Consider the following 17,426-nt stretch of genomic DNA (forward strand, 5'->3'; position numbering starts at 1 on the left):
TAAGGTATGTAGCCCAAAGTGGTTTATAAGAGGTTAAAGAAAAAAATCACAAAAAAATACACACTTAATACATACAGTACATACATACATATTACTGCAATCATTTTGATTTCAATAACTTTACTTTCAAAAGTAGTCCTAAATCATGAAAGTTTGTATTTATTTAAAAAAAGTGTCTGTGTTCTTGCCTGTGTATATGTTTATACATCATACAGATAGTGGTTACAGGGAACACTAAACTAAGAATTCAGATTTATCAATATGGAGTTGTATTTAGATACTGTATGTCAAAAGAACCAGGACCTTTTGATACTATTGTTCAAAAAACATGATGGTTCTAGCCTTTTTACAATATCAGTAGTATCGAATGATGGCCGATACTGAACTCGTATGTGACTTCAAGTAGATGAATTACTCGAAGGCAGAGTAATACATGAGAAAAACATGAGTAAGAACTACATATAAAAAATGACTCGCTGTGACAATGGTCATGCACCACATCTGCACATGTCGAGAATAAAAACAGAAAGAAGTCATGTCTAGAAATGCTTTGTCTCCAAGACAGGAGAATTTTGGCACTTGACTGTGGGAATCATTTTTATTTTTAAAAAAGCCAAAATTCACAACACTTGTAACCCATTACAGAGTGAGTTCATAATAATTTCATTAATGCTTTGTGAGTGCAGTGATGTGACTAGTCAAATGCAAGTTTTAATCGTTCAACATATAGTGTCATAATGTTGTAAGAAGAGACAAAATGACTTTTTAATACCGTGTCCTGTGCAGACCATAGAAAAGAACATAGTAATCACATTCATTTTCTAAATATGTCAAAGATGTCGATGGGTGTGTTTTTAAGCATCCATCCATCTTCCAACTGGTTTTGTACAGTTTTGTGTTGTGAGAAGAACGTCCCATGCATCATGTACTATGCATACAGGATTGTGCACTAGCAGTGCAAACAGTTGTAGCAAGTAAAAGTCGAGATAAATTTGCAAACAAAGTGGTTCTTTGGCTTATCTATTCTGACAAATAAATGCGCTCCACCAATTGTTAATACCAAAATAAAATTTATTTGGTGCTACAAATCTAGCACTGCGATTATGCCAGTTAGCATGTCAGGCAAAACGACATGCTTCATTGTTAAACCTGGATATACATATACTAAATTGGTGTCATGCATCTGGTTTTTTGAAGCCAAACTAATGTCTGTTCGTAAAGCACATATGACCGTTTATTTGAAATGATGTTTGAGAGTGTAATGCAGTGTAGCAGTTAATCTGCAGATCTAGTTAATAGTTTACTTCTGAACCGATACACCAACTAAGCAGTGACAAAGTCTGATCACTCATATATAAGCTACTTTGAAAACGGCGCAACCATAGGTGTTTTATAGGAGAAAATGTAAAAAGGAAAAAAGAGGGATACATTTCAAAAATGAGTTCCAGGATTTTGACCTTTGAAAACTGAGTCAATTTGACCTGTTACTATGTCAGAGAATAGCTTTGTAATGTGCACAGGGTAAGATTAAATTAGGTAGTCCATCCATTTTGATATGTTTTTAAACCCTATGATGAAATCCTCTCAAAAGTATAAAATTTCCCACAGTTGTTACACTGGAGGATACCCTGTCCATCGCATTAAATAATTCATTGATTTATTTTGATATTTATAAATGCCAACACTAGTTGACTTAAATGATAGTTGGGTAACTTCTTTTAAGGCTTTGAACTTCAAACTGTGAGGCTGTGGAGTTCAGATACTGCTATATAATAAATATATATATATATATATATATATATATATATATTCACACACACAAACAAATACAGTGCATCCGGAAAGTATTCACAGCGCATCACTTTTTCCACATTTTGTTATGTTACAGCCTTATTACAAAATGGATTAAATTCATTTATTTTCCTCAGAATTCTACACACAACACCCCATAATGACAACGTGAAAAAAGTTTACTAGAGGTTTTTGCAAATATATTAAAAATATAAAAAACTGAAAAATCACATGTACATAAGTATTCACAGCCTTTGCCATGAATCTCAAAATTGAGCTCAGGTGCATCCTGTTTCCCCTGATCATCCTTGATGTTTCTGCAGTTTAATTGGAGTCCACCTGTGGTAAATTCAGTTGATTGGACATGATTTGGAAAGACGCACACTTGTCTCTCTATAAGGTCCCACAGTTGACAGTTCATGTCAGAGCACAAACCAAGCATGAAGTCAAAGGAATTGTCTGTAGACCTCCGAGACAGGATTGTCTTGAGGCACAAATCTGGGGAAGGTTACAGAAAAATTTCTGCTGCTTTGAAGGTCCGAATGAGCACAGTGGCCTCCATCATCCGTAAGTGGAAGAAGTTCGAAACCACCAGGACTCTTCCTAGAGCTGGCCGGCCATCTAAACTGAGCGATCTGGGGAGAAGGGCTTTAGTCAGGGAGGTGACCACAAACCCGATGTTCACTCTGTCAGAGCTCCAGAGGTCCTCTGTGGAGAGAGGAGAACCTTCCAGAAGGCCAACCATCTCTGCAGCAATCCACCAATCAGGACTGTATGGTAGAGTGGCCAGACGGAAGCCACTCCTTAGTAAAAGGCACATGGCATCCCGCCTGGAGTTTGCCAAAAGGCACCTGAAGGGCTCTCAGACCATGAGAAACAAAATTCTCTGGTCTGTTAAGACAAAGATTAAACTCTTTGGTGTCAATGCCAGGCGTCACGTTTGGAGGAAACCAAGCACTATCCCTACAGTGAAGCACGGTGGTGGCAGCATCTTGCTGTGGGGATGTTTTTCAGCGGCAGGAACTGGGAGACTAGTCAGGATAAAGGGAAAGATGACTGCAGCAATGTACAGAGACATCCTGGATGAAAACCTGCTCCAGAGCGCTCTTGACCTCAGACTGGTGCGACGGTTCATCTTTCAGCAGGACAACGACCCTAAGCACACAGGCAAGATATCAACAGAGTGGCTTCAGGACAACTCTGTGAATGTCCTTGAGTGGCCCAGCCAAAGCGCAGACTTGAATCCGATTGAACATCTCTGGAGAGATCTTAAAATGGCTGTGCACCGACGCTTCCCATCCAACCTGATGGAGCTTGAGAGGTGCTGCAAAGAGGAATGGGCGAAACTGGCCAAGGATAGGTGTGCCAAACTTGAGGCTGTAATTGCTGCCAGAGGTGCATCAACAAAGTATTGAGCAAAGGCTGTGAATACTTATGTACGCGTGATTTCTCAGTTTTGTTTATTTTTAATAAATTTGCAAAAACCTCAAGTAAACCTTTTTCACGTTGTCATTATGGGGTGTTGTGTGTAGAGAATTTTGAGGAATAAAATTAATCTTGGCCTTACAGATGACTTGTGTGTTTCTAGAATGTATCTGCTTACAAAAGCAGCTTCATTCTCACTTAGGTGCCCTTATTGCCATATAAGTGCAGGAAATTGCTCTGATTATGTCAGAAGAACTGGAAATGGATAATCATAGATATGTTGTATTTTTGTATGTGCACCCACGCTAAATAAAAACTGAATATTGTGTCTCACTGGTCAGTTAATGGCTAACAGCACAATGGGCATAACCGAGAGAAGCTTGGCCGAGATATCCTTGACCTGTCAGCCAAGGAGCCTAAGTTGCCTCTAAAGCTTGCATATTGTAATCTTTTTAGTTAGCCAATAAAAGGTGTAATTTTGCTTGACTTTTCTTTAACTTGAAATCCGTTATTTGACAAAATATAGAAAAATTTTAAGTGATGCTCATAGTTTGACCATATCCTTTCTATAAACAGGTTTAGAGAATGAGAATTGATTCATCCTCTTCGAAACGAAGATCATAGCATAATTAAGTTTGAAATGATCTTTGGAAATATAGAAATACACACCAAAACAAAGACATGCATAAAAGATGACTTTTTCTGAAAACTGGCAGATGGAAAATGGGGGTAATAAAAGCATGCTTAATGGAAATGATACATGAACTCATCTTAAGTGTCATCCTGGATCCTGAGGAAAGGAATCAGACTTATTCGTAACGGTTTGTTATATTGATGAGAAATGTATGCTGAAAGGAAGATACATGCAGTGCTGCTTCTTTAAATCAAGGGCTGAGACTGGTAGCAGCATATAACAATGTCCAAATACGTCCCAAGCTTGCTATGTATTAATATTCATACATTTAATGCTTTTATATAACAGAACATTAGAACTATCAGTTTGTTTACATTAACTTCTTAATCTCGCATTACTGTTATTTAGAATTTTATTAGGTACTTTAATTTTTACATAAACATGCAACATTTTGTTTTCATATAGCAAAACCCCAATTTAACATTTCAATGTTTAATATTTTCCCACATTTTACATTTTTGAATAGTTAGTGGTAGTGATTACTGGGTTTTCAGACGTAACATTAATTTGAGGGGACAAAAGGAAGGAATATTTGTATTTTATTTAAGTTTTATTTTAGAATTACTTGTATATTGGTAATTAACCATATGTGCAGTATTAATGGCACACATTTCATAAGTTTGTTCTATCTGTATTATAACAAATTAAACATCAAACACTGAATTTGTAATTTTTCAACTAATTTAGCATTTGACAATTTCATATTAATAATTTTAAATGGTGATTGTACTCTATGTAAACAGAGTACAGGATGTGCAGTTGGACATACAAGGTGAAATTTTCATTTTACTGTAAATTCAATAAATATCAATTATAAAAATCAATAGTAATCATTTGTTAATTTTGGCATAATTGTGCACCCCTAAAACTTTATTTTCACCTCTTATTTATAATGGAAAGGGTATAGCACGTAAAGTATAAAACTGTCTGCCTGGAGCTACCTTTTACCTTTTGTAATGTTCACACTGAAGTTAAAGTAAAGAAACATGCCTGAAGGGTTCATGTAGAAAAGTATTTAGCTTGCATATAAAAAAAATATATTTTTGTGAAACAAATCATTTTGTTTGGAAACAAGTGTGGAACTGTTTAGGCAAATTACAAATAGTGTTGTATCTTATGAAAAATAATTTAGATTTTTTTAAATGTATTTTTTAATCAACCACAAAATTGAACTCATTTTCATTTTTTATTTATTTATTTATTTTTTTTAACTATCGGTAACCTTTCTGTATTTTTTTTTTTAATCTTATTTCAGAAGCAAAAGACTCCTCCCACAGTTGAGACCCCTGTTGCTCAAAACCAACAGAATCAGAATCCGCAGCAACCAGATCACCGTTCCCACCAACGAGAGAAGATGGAGCGGTTCAAACGCATGTGCCAGATGTTGGAACGGGTCCAGAATTCCAGCTCAAGTTCTAGCTCTAGTTCAGATTCTGACTCGGAGTCTGATTCACAAGGATCAGAAAGGGGGGGATCTAGTCCTCCTTCACCACCTCCTGCTGTGGGTGGTCGAACTACACGAGACAAAGAACGTGAACGGCGCCTAGCAGAATTGGGTTTTAGTGCAAGTGATGATAGTGATGAGGATGAAGAAAATGAAGAGGAAGAGGATGGGGAAGATGAGGAGGAGGATGAGCAAGGACAGAAAGACAATTCTTCTACTCAGCAACAGAGAAATGGTTCAGAAACTCGCAATGGACGAACAAGAGCCAGTGGATGTAATCGTGGAAATTGTAATCAGGAAAAAGAAAATAATCATCGCCGGAGCAGTAGTAATAAAATGCCTGGGATTAATCGTAAAGTTGCTGGACGCTCTCCATCAACACAATCCCAGGCTACTGGACAGCGTGTGGTTGCTCGTACACAGTTTTTGAAACGTCCAACTGTGCCATCATCACCCAAGCCCATCCAAATGGAAAGGCATGTGGTGCGACCCCCTCCTGATTCCCCAGAACCCGATTCCCTACCCCTAGATACCGGTTCAGACCATGTAATGCAGAGGGATGTCTGGCTTGCCGTTTTCCAGTACCTTAGCCACAAGGAACTTTGTGTCTGCATGAGAGTGTGCCGTACCTGGAGTCGCTGGTCAGTGACTTTACTTTAAGTTTTGGGAAATCTGTTATAGGCTGCTACCAGGCTATTGAAAGTGATATTCATGTATGTCCTACTTTCTCAAATTGTTATCAGAGATGAGAACCTGATAATATGCATATTGTTTGAACTGATTAGAAAATACTCTAAAACACAGTTGACTCACTGACTTGCCCATTCATCCATCAACAAAAACACTATACCTCATTTAGTCAAAAAGCTAAAAGTCGACAGGATAGTTAAAGGGCTAAAATTTGGCAGGATGTTGCATCTATGTCACTAGTTTATCATCTAAGAAAGGGCATTTTGATATATATCAATATTTAGGGGTTAAACCACCCACCCCAGTAGAAAAACTAAATACACCAAAATCTGAAAGACTATAGCCCTCCAATTTCCACAGGGTAATGGTCATTTTCTAAACATTCAAAAATATGAATTATGGACATTGTCAAAACATTCTAATCATATAGATGTACATATGAGCATCAAGCTGCAGAGTATATTAGGCCACATTTTCAGCGGGAGTCTGTTTGAAAGCATCAGGGCACATTTGTGTTACCATATTGTACATTTCACTGCATCAGCATTTGTTAGATCTTGCTAGTGCTTCCTAGTGTTTACAGTCTTAAAATCAGTTTTGCCTTAAAACCAAAAAAAATCTCTTTTTTTATGAAGCTGATTATTTCTGCATTCAGCACAGTACATTCTCTGACTTGCTTTTGTTACTTTTCCTCCCTTGCCTACATTGATACTTTGTGGAATGTTCTGTCTATCTGTCCTCTGCATTTAACCACTTGTGGAGCTAAGCGTCTTCCTTTTAAATATGACACCTAGTTACATACTGTACATGAAGAATTGGGTCTTTTCTTTTTATTTTATTCTTTTTGATTAAATAAATATAGGATGACCTAAAAGTAAATAGTATCTAGTAGTCTGCTAGGATTTGTTGAGTGTGTGGTTTGGTTTTCCAGAATTAAAAATTGGTAATCCCCTATGTCCAGATTTGTCCACCCCTGAAACAGCAATGCAGTAAAGTTATGACACCCTGAATTACGTTAACATAATACCCTTCAACTTAACTTAAAATACTGTGATTGGCCTCACACGATTGTACATTTGCATTTTAGTTTTTGTGTTGTGTATAATAATGAACTGAGTGTCAGGATATTTGAAATTACCAGTTTCTTCTAGATACAGAAGAATACATGGTTTGTTAGAATTGTTTGGATCTTTTACAAAAATGTTTTGCACATTTGTCATCAGTTCCAGCATCTTGATCCTGTATCTAATTTATCTTGCTTCCTCTCAAATATTCATTTTTCTCAAAGTCAGCTGTAGTTGATTATAAAATTATGACCTTTTATGTCTAGTGAGACCATTTCAATAGTCATCGCATAGTTCTAGATTTCTCACTTTTTCAGTTTTATGTTAGTTCACTTTAGTTACTATAATTCTACTTATTGCAAACATTCCTCTTTAGCTGTTTTTAACACGTTTACATTTATTATTTAATTCTTTGCCATTGATAGTTCATTAAGCCTTCTGGCATTAAACAATGTTAGCTTTTGCACAACTAATTAAATGTGTTTGGCTAATACATGATAAATACCTTGCTTCTAAAATTATTTCCTCTAATCTGTAATCCTAAATATGACAAATGTTCGCCCGTGTTGTGGATTAGGTTTTTCTCTGCCTCGCCTTGTACAGCAAATCTGGACAGAGTATGGCCATTGTTACAGTAGTAACACTTCAGCTAAACTGTGTTGTGGGTGACTTGTTGGATCTTGTACTTTCTTCTACATGCAGTTTCTGTAAAAATATTTATTTTTCCACATAACAGTCAAAAATCTTTGTTACAGTGTGTTTTTTCTTTGTAAATCTAGAAAGAATACATGTACTTACTGAAAAATGAAATTTTGCATTTTGACTTTGTATTAACTGTAGCTGTGTTGCATGTAGAGAGATGATTACACTAGGCAAAAATGTGCAAGTTTATTATACTGTACATTACATAACATGCTAAACTCTTAATGATGGTTTAAACATTCTGGCATCATTCCATAATAGATTTTATAAAATATATTTTTGTCCTTTGTTTCTTATATTTATTTTTCCTTTTCTAACATTGATTACTGTTTAACTTTAGGATGTATTTCCTAGAAATTATGACAAATGATTATCACATTTGGAGGATTTATTATTTTATGCACAGAAGAAAATTAATGTGGTCTATTGATGCAAATAGTAATGGTATATGTTCTTTTAAACAATCATCAATCAATTAAGGATAATTAAAAACTTTCTCTTTAAGTGTTTTGCAAAATGCTTTGGGGAAAACAGTTTTATATATATATGGCTGTTAAGGTTTACTACATGTTAAGCTGCTTCAGGTACAACCTTTACATAAAACAGATGAAAGTTAATTATTCATGTTATTTGATGTTTAATTTTGTACTTAAATACTTTTTCATTAAATGTTCTAACACTTTAAAAGCTATTTCTTCTGAACTGTTTCATTTGGTAGGTGCTGTGATAAGCGTCTCTGGACAAAAATTGATCTGAGTCGTCGTAAATCTATTACACCCCCAATGTTGAGTGGCATAATTCGGAGGCAGCCAGTTACACTGGACCTTGGCTGGACCAATATCTCCAAAAAGCAGCTTATGTGGCTTATCAACCGTCTCCAGGGTAGGTTATTTAGTATTTAAAAATCACTTATTCTCTGAATCATATGCTATAGACTTCCTGTGGATACTTACTGTATATGCAAAGTTCTATCTGTATAACTGTATTATTTAAAAAGGTTTATGCTTCTCTAATTATTTTAACACTTTTTAAATATACACTATTAAACTATCTGTGTTTTTTTAATAAGTATTTACACAAATGGGTGTTATATGTTAACATTTTTAGTTCTTCAGTGAGCTGAGAATTAAGCCAAGTATCTATCGATCTATCGATCGTTTCAGTTTGGTTGATCACCTAGACTTACATGGCAACAAGCCAGTGCATTTTTTGATTTATTTATTTATTTAACCAACTTGTGATTGTGTTTGTGTTCAGTGAATAGCTTATGAAAACCACTGAAGAGTGTTTAAATTGCTTTAGGTATGAGACACTTGCGTCAAACAAGCTCAGTAGCAAATTACCATCATTGATAGTTTTTTTTTAGTTTAACTTAAAAGTAACCTTTCTTATCTGCAAGACAAAGTTGAAAGCTAGGACTGAAATTATGCCCATCCATACTTTACATAAATTTGCTTAGATATGGGCTGACCAAATGTCCCTATTTCCTAAGACTGTCCTAAGTTTTATTCAATACAGATAAGATTTGAACAACCAAATATTCATTTGAAGGTTGAGCTCATTTCAACTCTCATTTTCTAGATCAGGAAAATCAAACTCATATCCTAGAAGGCTACAGTGGTTTTCATTTTAACTGTTCAACATGCACATTTAACTTAACTAAAAAAATAGAATAAGATATGTGTTCCATTAGTTTATCCCTATAAAAGTAGATGTGAAATAATTAATTAATCGGGTCTTATTTTAATTAGGTTTTAAGTTTCTATATGTTCTGTCTTATAGGAAAGACACAGCGGTGGTCATTATTTTTAATAAATGAAGCTTAACTTGTTTTCATTTTGTACATTCAGTAGTTTGCAGAAGTGATTTAACAGCAGTCTTAAATGCATAAGTAGTTTTAAATTCAAAAGTAAAGTTACATTTAAAAGTTTTTTGTTTTTTTTTCCTCTCCTCCACCTTGTAATTTGTTCTATTATGTGCGAATGTAAGTGATTTTGGAGGACTGTTGTGGCTACGGGTTATGTTTCTATCTAGTTTCTCTTTTGGAAGCCAGTTATTGCTGCTAAAGCAACTTTTTTGTGCTTCATTTTACATAACTCGCTTATTACACCTTTTTTTTGTTTGTTTTGGTCTTAAACAGTGGCATTCATTGTTTCTAACTGCTTCTTTTTTTTAACAGCTGCCAGTTCACAAAGAGCTGCATATGACTAAGGAAATAGGTCCCTTGTTGATTAATAAAGTACATAACATGTGCACTTGTTGTGTGCTCATTATGATTTGTCCGATTTAGTAAAATGTTTGGAAAGGAAAATAAAAGGAAAAAGGTGTTGAGCTAAGAATGTCGCCCTCAGAAAGGAAAGATATATATGAATGACCTGATTTGGTAGAATGAAGACACTAATAAGCCATAAACTTAAATTTATCAGTAGGTTTTGTCTTCTAAAAACATTGCTGCTTCTGGATTGAATTTGAGCACACTTGATCTAGAAGATTCAGAACTTCAGTTAAATAATAATATACACCTACTTAAGTTAATTTATTCGTGGTACTGTACATGTATGACTTTGTTCATGTTTGGTTAAGTTGTTGGCATGACGCTTTTTTTTTTTTTTTTTTAAACTGCTCCTAGGCCTGAAGGAGTTGATTCTTTCTGGGTGCACATGGTCTTCAGTTTCTGCTCTTTGCTCATCTAGCTGCCCATGTCTGAAACTGTTAGATCTGCGTTATGTTGAAGATATTAAGGAATCGCATCTCCGAGAGCTACTGGCGCCCCCTGTTGATTCCCGACCAGGTGATTGTGTTGTACATCCTTAACTATTTTGAGGCTGTAAAGGGTTAGGAAACATTCATATTACCAAATTATCAATATTCAGAAATCCCCCTTTATAAAAATGTAAATGTACTAGAATGTATGGATCTATTCATTGCCAAGTCATGGTTACTATAATTCTATCAACTCCAAGTAAATATTGACTAATTTGGTTTTTACATAAGTAAATATTCCTGTGTAATCAATTTTAAAACAAGATATCTTTCAACACCAAGAATTCTAATTATTTTGATGTCCTTACACCCTGAGTAAATCTAAAAAGTAGAAAACATCCTGCTTGCTTCTGTTAGTTTCACCAAAATCCAATTTTTTTATCAGGACTTTGGCTTTAACATTTTGGTGATTGATTCTGGCAATGGCTTGGACCACTGCTCATTCTAACTGCTGTTTTAAGCTAAGTTTTTAATTTAACAATCCAAGCAGGCTTTCATAAAACTCCACAAAGATTTTTAATATCGCTTCATGCATATTACATAAAAGTTGTTTTTAAAGTATAGGATTTCCCACATCTCTGTGTTGAGTTTTTCAAAAAAAAGCAAACATTTTGTGAACCAGAGTGACTTGTTACTTTTACGTGCATCCGGAAAGTATTCACAGCACATCACTTTTTCCACATTTTGTTATGTTACAGCCTTATTCCAAAATGGATTAAATTAATTTTTTTCCTTAGAATTCTACACACAACACCCAATAATGACAACGTGAAAAAAAGTTTACTTTAGGTTTTTGCAAATTGATTAAAAATAAAAAAACTGAGAAATCACATTCTCACTACTTTTTCCTCCCGGGCAACACTGTGTATTTCAGCTTGTGTGTGTGTGTGTGTGTATATATGTATATATGTGTGTGTATATATGTGTGTGTGTGTGTGTATGTGTGTGTGTATATATATATATATATATATATATATATATATATATATAACACAGTAAAATTATAGTAAAAATCAACTATGATCATGATTTCATTTTCCAAGTAATGATTGTTTCTAAAGGAAAAATATAAATTTTCATATTTTCTTACAGGTCACATTGACAGCAGGGGGCGGTTTCAGAATGTAACTGAGGTGCGACTGGCTGGGTTTAGATGTCATGGACAGCTCAGTGCGTCTACTTGTCCGGCACATGCCCCACTTGACCAAATTGGACTTGAGTCACTGTGGCCATGTCAGCGACCAGGCCATCAACTTGCTGACTGCTGCTAATTCCCCACTGAGGGAAACCCTTACTGAAATCAACCTCTCAGGTACATGACCTAGTAGCTTTTTTTTTTTTAATAATTTTATGTTACATTACAGTAAGTGTGACAGTTCAATCATATATACATTCATATGTGTACATAATACAAAACTGACTGACTCAACAAAAACATAGCTTCTGCTTAGTTAAAAAGCTGAAATGTGTAAGGATTGTACTTCTGGGTACCTGCTAAGAAAGGATATATCAGTATTTATGGGTAGATCTTTGAAAACACCCCCCCAAACTAATTACCCTAAAATCTTAAAAATGATTGAAATTTGGTGGCAGTATAGAAAAAGACAATTAGTGACCTGTTTGTTTTATTTGTCAGTATTTTTTTTTATGTTATGCTACTGTACATGCTATGCACTGCTCTGAGACAGGGCTCTAAACAAATTAAAGAGACCGCAGAAGTGATTGACAGACTATGCAAACAGCACATCTAAGCAATCGGATGAACAGATGACTGAAGCAGGGTGGTATCCTATATAGGATAAAAGACAATATTTTTGTCATATTTTATTGAAATTTAGTGAAGCTGTAGAAAAAAAGAAAATTAGCTGTTCTATGTTTTATTTGATATTTTTCAATAATAATGCTATAGTGAGTAGGCTATGGTAAGTCACGGTGGCCTTTTTTTCTAGTGAGCCAACAGAAATAAATGTGAAGGCCAAAAGCACGTGTACTGGCTGTTTTCTACTCCTCACAATGCAGAGTCTTGCTGGAGTTGCTTTGTTCTCCTTAGATTGGTCAATAATATAATAAGGTCTTTTGGTGGATTTTCCTCTTTGTTGTAGAAATACACGCAATATTGCACCAAACTGACATGTCCCCTTCATGATCGGAATGCAGTGTGCTACTGCATAATTTTACAAAAGGAGAAAAGGGGTATTTCCTGTATTTTGTGCCGGCCCAATTCAAGCTTTATGTACAGCACACACCAAGACCAATAGCATGCCTTGGTCAGTTTAAACACCTGTCAAGCTCAGTAAAGGGATCCCCCACAGACAGAACTTCGGGGAGTTTGACTTTCTACATTGTTCATGATATTATTTCTTTTAATGTTTTCTGTACAATGCTTATAACCTTCAGTTCATTGCATGGGCCATGTCAGTGCTATATGTAATAAGTTAAACAAAACTACAAATACTGTAAGCGTATATTGCTTTTTATCTAATTCACCAAAACTGGATACAGATCCAAATGTTACATTCAATTGTAATTGAAGCTACCATTTTACAGGACTTGCCACAAAGTGAAATTATATTTATACCCAAAAATCCCTATTATTACTATTTACCTGCTTTAATTTAAAACAATACTGTTTCCTGTAGAACTGTGTTTTGCATTGAACACAAACAAAAGAAAGGGTCAGTCAGCAATTGGTCTGTGGCAGAAATATATATATACTACGCCACTGTGATAAGAATGAGTCAGAAACATTATAAAGATTTGGGGCAGCCACCCGTATAATTGAATCGGCTGCAAAAGTAGTTGTAAATAGCACGATGTGCTTAGTTCAGAGTCCAGAACAGAACTGCCTGTACTGAGGCAAGATGGCAGTTTTAAAGGGCTGGAAGGGAAGTGACGTCATCTATGCGAACTGGGAGTGGTGTCCTTGTGCCCGGAAGTGACATCATCCTTGGGGCCGGCAACAGGCGGGATTTCCCGGGAAAGGTCTGCAAGGGACTGAGAGAGAAAGTCAGTACACTCCGCCACCCCCTGGCCTGGCGTAGAATTACTAGTGTTTAGGCCCTTCAGCTGGTTCCCATGTGCACGTGTGTGACAAGGCACCCCCCCCCCTTAGCCCAGACCCACCAGGTCGTGGACTCGAGAGAGGGCATCAGCTTTGGCATGGAAAGTACCCCTACGATGAACGAGCGAAAACTTGTATGGTTGGAGGTCAAGAAACCACCTAGTGACCCGCGGATTAGACTCCCTGTGAAGGGCCATCCACTGGAGAGGTGCATGGTCCTTCACTAGAGTGAATTCACGGCTCAAGAGGTAGTACCTCAACTGTGTAATCGCCCATTTTATCGCAAGAGCCTCCCGTTCCACTGCTGGTTTCCCGATCCAGCAGTTTCCGGCTCAGGTACATGACGGGGTGTTCAACACCATCGACGCTTTGGCTCAGCATGGCTCCCAGGCCTGTGTCCGAAGCGTCCGTCTGGAGTATGAAAGGAAGTGAAAAGTTGGGTGCTTTCAACACAGGTGCTGACGTAAGCGCATGTTTTAGGTCACAAAATGCAGCAGCAGTCTTGTCAGTCCATACCACGTGGTTTGGAGCCCTTTTCTTTGTTAAGTCTGTCAAGAGTGCTGCTCTCTCAGAGAACCGGGGTACAAACCGGTGGTAGTACCCGGCCAAACTGAGAAAAGGCTGCACTTGCCGCTTGGTAATCGGACGGGGCCAGTTTAATATGGCATTAACTTTGGAACACTGTGGTTTCACGGCACCCCGACCCACTAGGTAGTCCAAATACTTAGCCTCTTTTAACCCAAAGAAACACTTCTTGGGATTAATTCGAAGCCGGCTTCACCCAGCGTCCGCAATACCGTTTCCACCTGCCGCACGTGGTCCTTCCATATGCTGGAATAGATGACAACATCATCCAAATAGGCAGCACTAAATGTGTTATGAGGCCGGAGCACTCTATCCACCAGACACTGGAAGGTTGCTGGCGCCCCATGTAACCCGAATGGGAGGACCCGGTACTGCCAGTGCCAACTGGGAGTGCTAAACGCGGTCTTCTCATTCGCGGAGTCCGTTAAAGGAACCTGCCAGTACCCCTTTGTCGTGTCAAGTGTGGTCAAATATTCCGCCTGACCCAGCCTCTCGAGGAGGTCGTCCACGCGAGGCATCGGATAGGCGTCAAACTGGGGGACTTGATTCAGCCGACGGAAGTCGTTGCAAAACCTCCAACTCCCGTCGGGCTTACTGACCAAGACAATTGGACTGGACCAGGGACTATAACTTTCCTCAATCACACCTAGATCCAGCATGCGCTTGATCTCAAGCTCCACCTCTGCCTTCTTTGCTTCGGGAAGCCGATATGGGCATTCTCGCACGACAACCCCAGGTTCTCTCACTATGTCGTGCACAATCAGAGAGGTCCGTCCAGGCTGCTCACTCACTACCTCCGGAACTGACGAGATCGCTAATTCTAGCTCTCGTCTTTGTTTAGCATTCAAGTCGGGTCCGAAGTTAAGGCAGTCTGTCTCAGCAAAGAAAGAGCGGGGCTGAGCAGAGGAGGGATCAGAATCCCTCTCCTTCCACGGCTTCAGCAAGTTGATATGATACACCCGCTCGCTCGGCAGACTATTGAATTGTTTCACCAAATAATCGACGAGCCCTTTCCTCTCCTTAACTTCATACGGGCCTTGCCAGTGGGCAAGCAACTTAGAATGCGAGGTAGGAACCAACACCATGACGCGATCCCCCGGTTGGAACTCCCGGAGAGTCGTGCCACGGTCATAATAGTGGGTCTGTGCTGCTTGCGCCTCTTCCATGTGACTTTTTAACAAAGGTCGGATTTTTCCGAATCGATCGCGTAACTGCACGATATACTCCAATATATTGCTAGATGGGAGAGCCTGTCCTTCCCATCCCTCTTTTAAGACATCCAATAGCCCTCGGGGTTGTCGGCCATATAACAGTTCAAAAGGGGAGAACCCCATAGAGGCTTGTGGAACTTCCCGATAAGCAAAGAGCACGAGGGGGAGGAGCTGATCCCAGTTCCTCCCTCCCGCTGACCACCTTTGCGTAGCAGCTGCTTGAGAGTTTGGTTAAACCTCTTGACAAGACCGCCAGTTTGAGGATGATATACTGCGGTTTTTAGGTGCTTTATTTTAAGTAACTTGGCCGTTTCCTTGAACGTCGCCGAGGTAAAGGCCGTCTCTTGATCCGTGAGGACTTCTTTAGGGATCCCTAGACGCGCGAAGACTCCCACTAGTTCCTGTGCGATCGCTTTACTAGTAGCAGAGCGCAATGGAACTGCCTCTGGATATCGCGTAGTATAATCCACGAGGACTAATATATATTTGTGTCCTCGAGCTGAGGGCTCCAGAGGTCCTACTATATCGACCCCAATACGCTCAAAGGGAACATCAATCAGGAGGAGGGGAATGAGAGGAGCATGGTCCCTCCTAGGAATTTGCCGTAATTGACATTCTGGACAAGATATGCAAAAACGGCGAACCTCCTCATTAATTCCCGCCCAATAAAATCGGAGCTTAATGCGCTCTAATGTCTTTTCGGTGCCTAAATGGCCTCCCATGAGGTGGGCGTGTGCCATCTCGCAAACCTGCCGCCGGTAGGTTCGTGGGATTAGCAACAACTTCCGCACCCCGCCCTCATGCTCTGCTATTCGATATAACAGATCATTGTCTAATACAAAGTGGGGCCCCGTGGCATGGGCTGATGAGTGCGTTGGCCATTGACAAGCACGACTGCATTTTTTGCAAACTTCAGGGAGTCATCATTCCATTGTTCTCTCCTGAAAGATGCCGGCATTTGGTTAAATTGAAAGTGCATTTCGGAGAGAGGGTCTGGTCAGACCTCAAGGGGCGGGGAGTCCTCCCGACTCGTCGAGGCCCAGGTTGATGACGTATCTAAGTGCGACGGCCCAGGAGTCTCCCCATCCTCCTCGCAGTCTTCCGTAGCTGTCTCCGCCGGCTGTTTACACGGCGTGGAATCAGCTTGAGTCGGGTTATCCCCTTCCATGACTAGGCCTACAGGAATAAGGGGAGCAGTTATTCGCACTCCGCATTTACTATCAGACCAGTCCCGCCCTAGGATCACAGGAGAAGGTGGGTGTGGGTGGACCACCATAGGGAACCTTTTTACTAAGCCTTCATAACTTATAATACAGAGGGCGGTCTTGTATGTCCTTGTTTCCCCGTGTATGCAGCGTATACTGGTCTTTTTCCTCAGCCACTGTCGCGGTAGTACGTAACAGCAATCAACAACGGAGATGTTGCTGCCGGAGTCTAGAAGAGCTGTAACTCAAAATCCATTTAGAATTACTACTCCCGTATGACCAGTAGCCATGGGGTTCGTAAGTGCACACAACCGTCCTCTCCCCTTCCACTCGCATTCCCCCGCGCCCCGGGGACATCAGAGCAGGCTTCGGTTTATGTAGAAGGGACTTATACAGTGGAACGTAATCCCTATGGAGTCCACTAGAGGACCGTTCTGCTCCCACAGATTGTGAAGCTGGCTTAGTTGTTAATTGAGTTATTAACTCATCCATGGAATTAAAGTCTCCCCAGACCGGCTGGGTTAAAGTAGCGGAAAGACCATTAATTAAGATGAAGCAGGCTACCTGCTGCACAATTTGCAGGGTAGTTGATTCGAATGGCTTCAGCCATGAACCTACAGTTTCCCAGAGAGCATAAGCTTGCTCCCGGGTTGATCTCTCTGCATCATATTCCCAGCTTTGTAGGTGCTTTACCTGCTGGTCTGGGGATAGCCCGTATGTCTCTGAAACCGTGGTCCCAACGGACGGCTCAGTCCTCTCCTCTGAGAGAACATAGTAAGCCCTTTTTGTTT

At 39.0% G+C, this 17,426-nt stretch overlaps 1 protein-coding gene across 1 annotated transcript in view; it reads left to right on the top strand.

Annotated features, from left to right (window-relative positions):
- The window catches only part of LOC120537463 (F-box/LRR-repeat protein 19-like), a 94,773-nt gene that overhangs the window by 66,218 nt on the left and 11,129 nt on the right, over positions 1-17,426 (top strand). The window contains 5 exon segments of the mRNA XM_039766413.1: positions 5,166-5,995; positions 8,529-8,692; positions 10,440-10,601; positions 11,666-11,718; positions 11,720-11,885. Of these exon segments, the coding sequence (XP_039622347.1) occupies positions 5,166-5,995; positions 8,529-8,692; positions 10,440-10,601; positions 11,666-11,718; positions 11,720-11,885 (1,375 nt within the window).

This window comes from Polypterus senegalus, chromosome 10 (genome assembly GCF_016835505.1).
Source record: "Polypterus senegalus isolate Bchr_013 chromosome 10, ASM1683550v1, whole genome shotgun sequence".
NCBI classification, from domain to species: Eukaryota; Metazoa; Chordata; class Cladistia; order Polypteriformes; family Polypteridae; genus Polypterus; species Polypterus senegalus.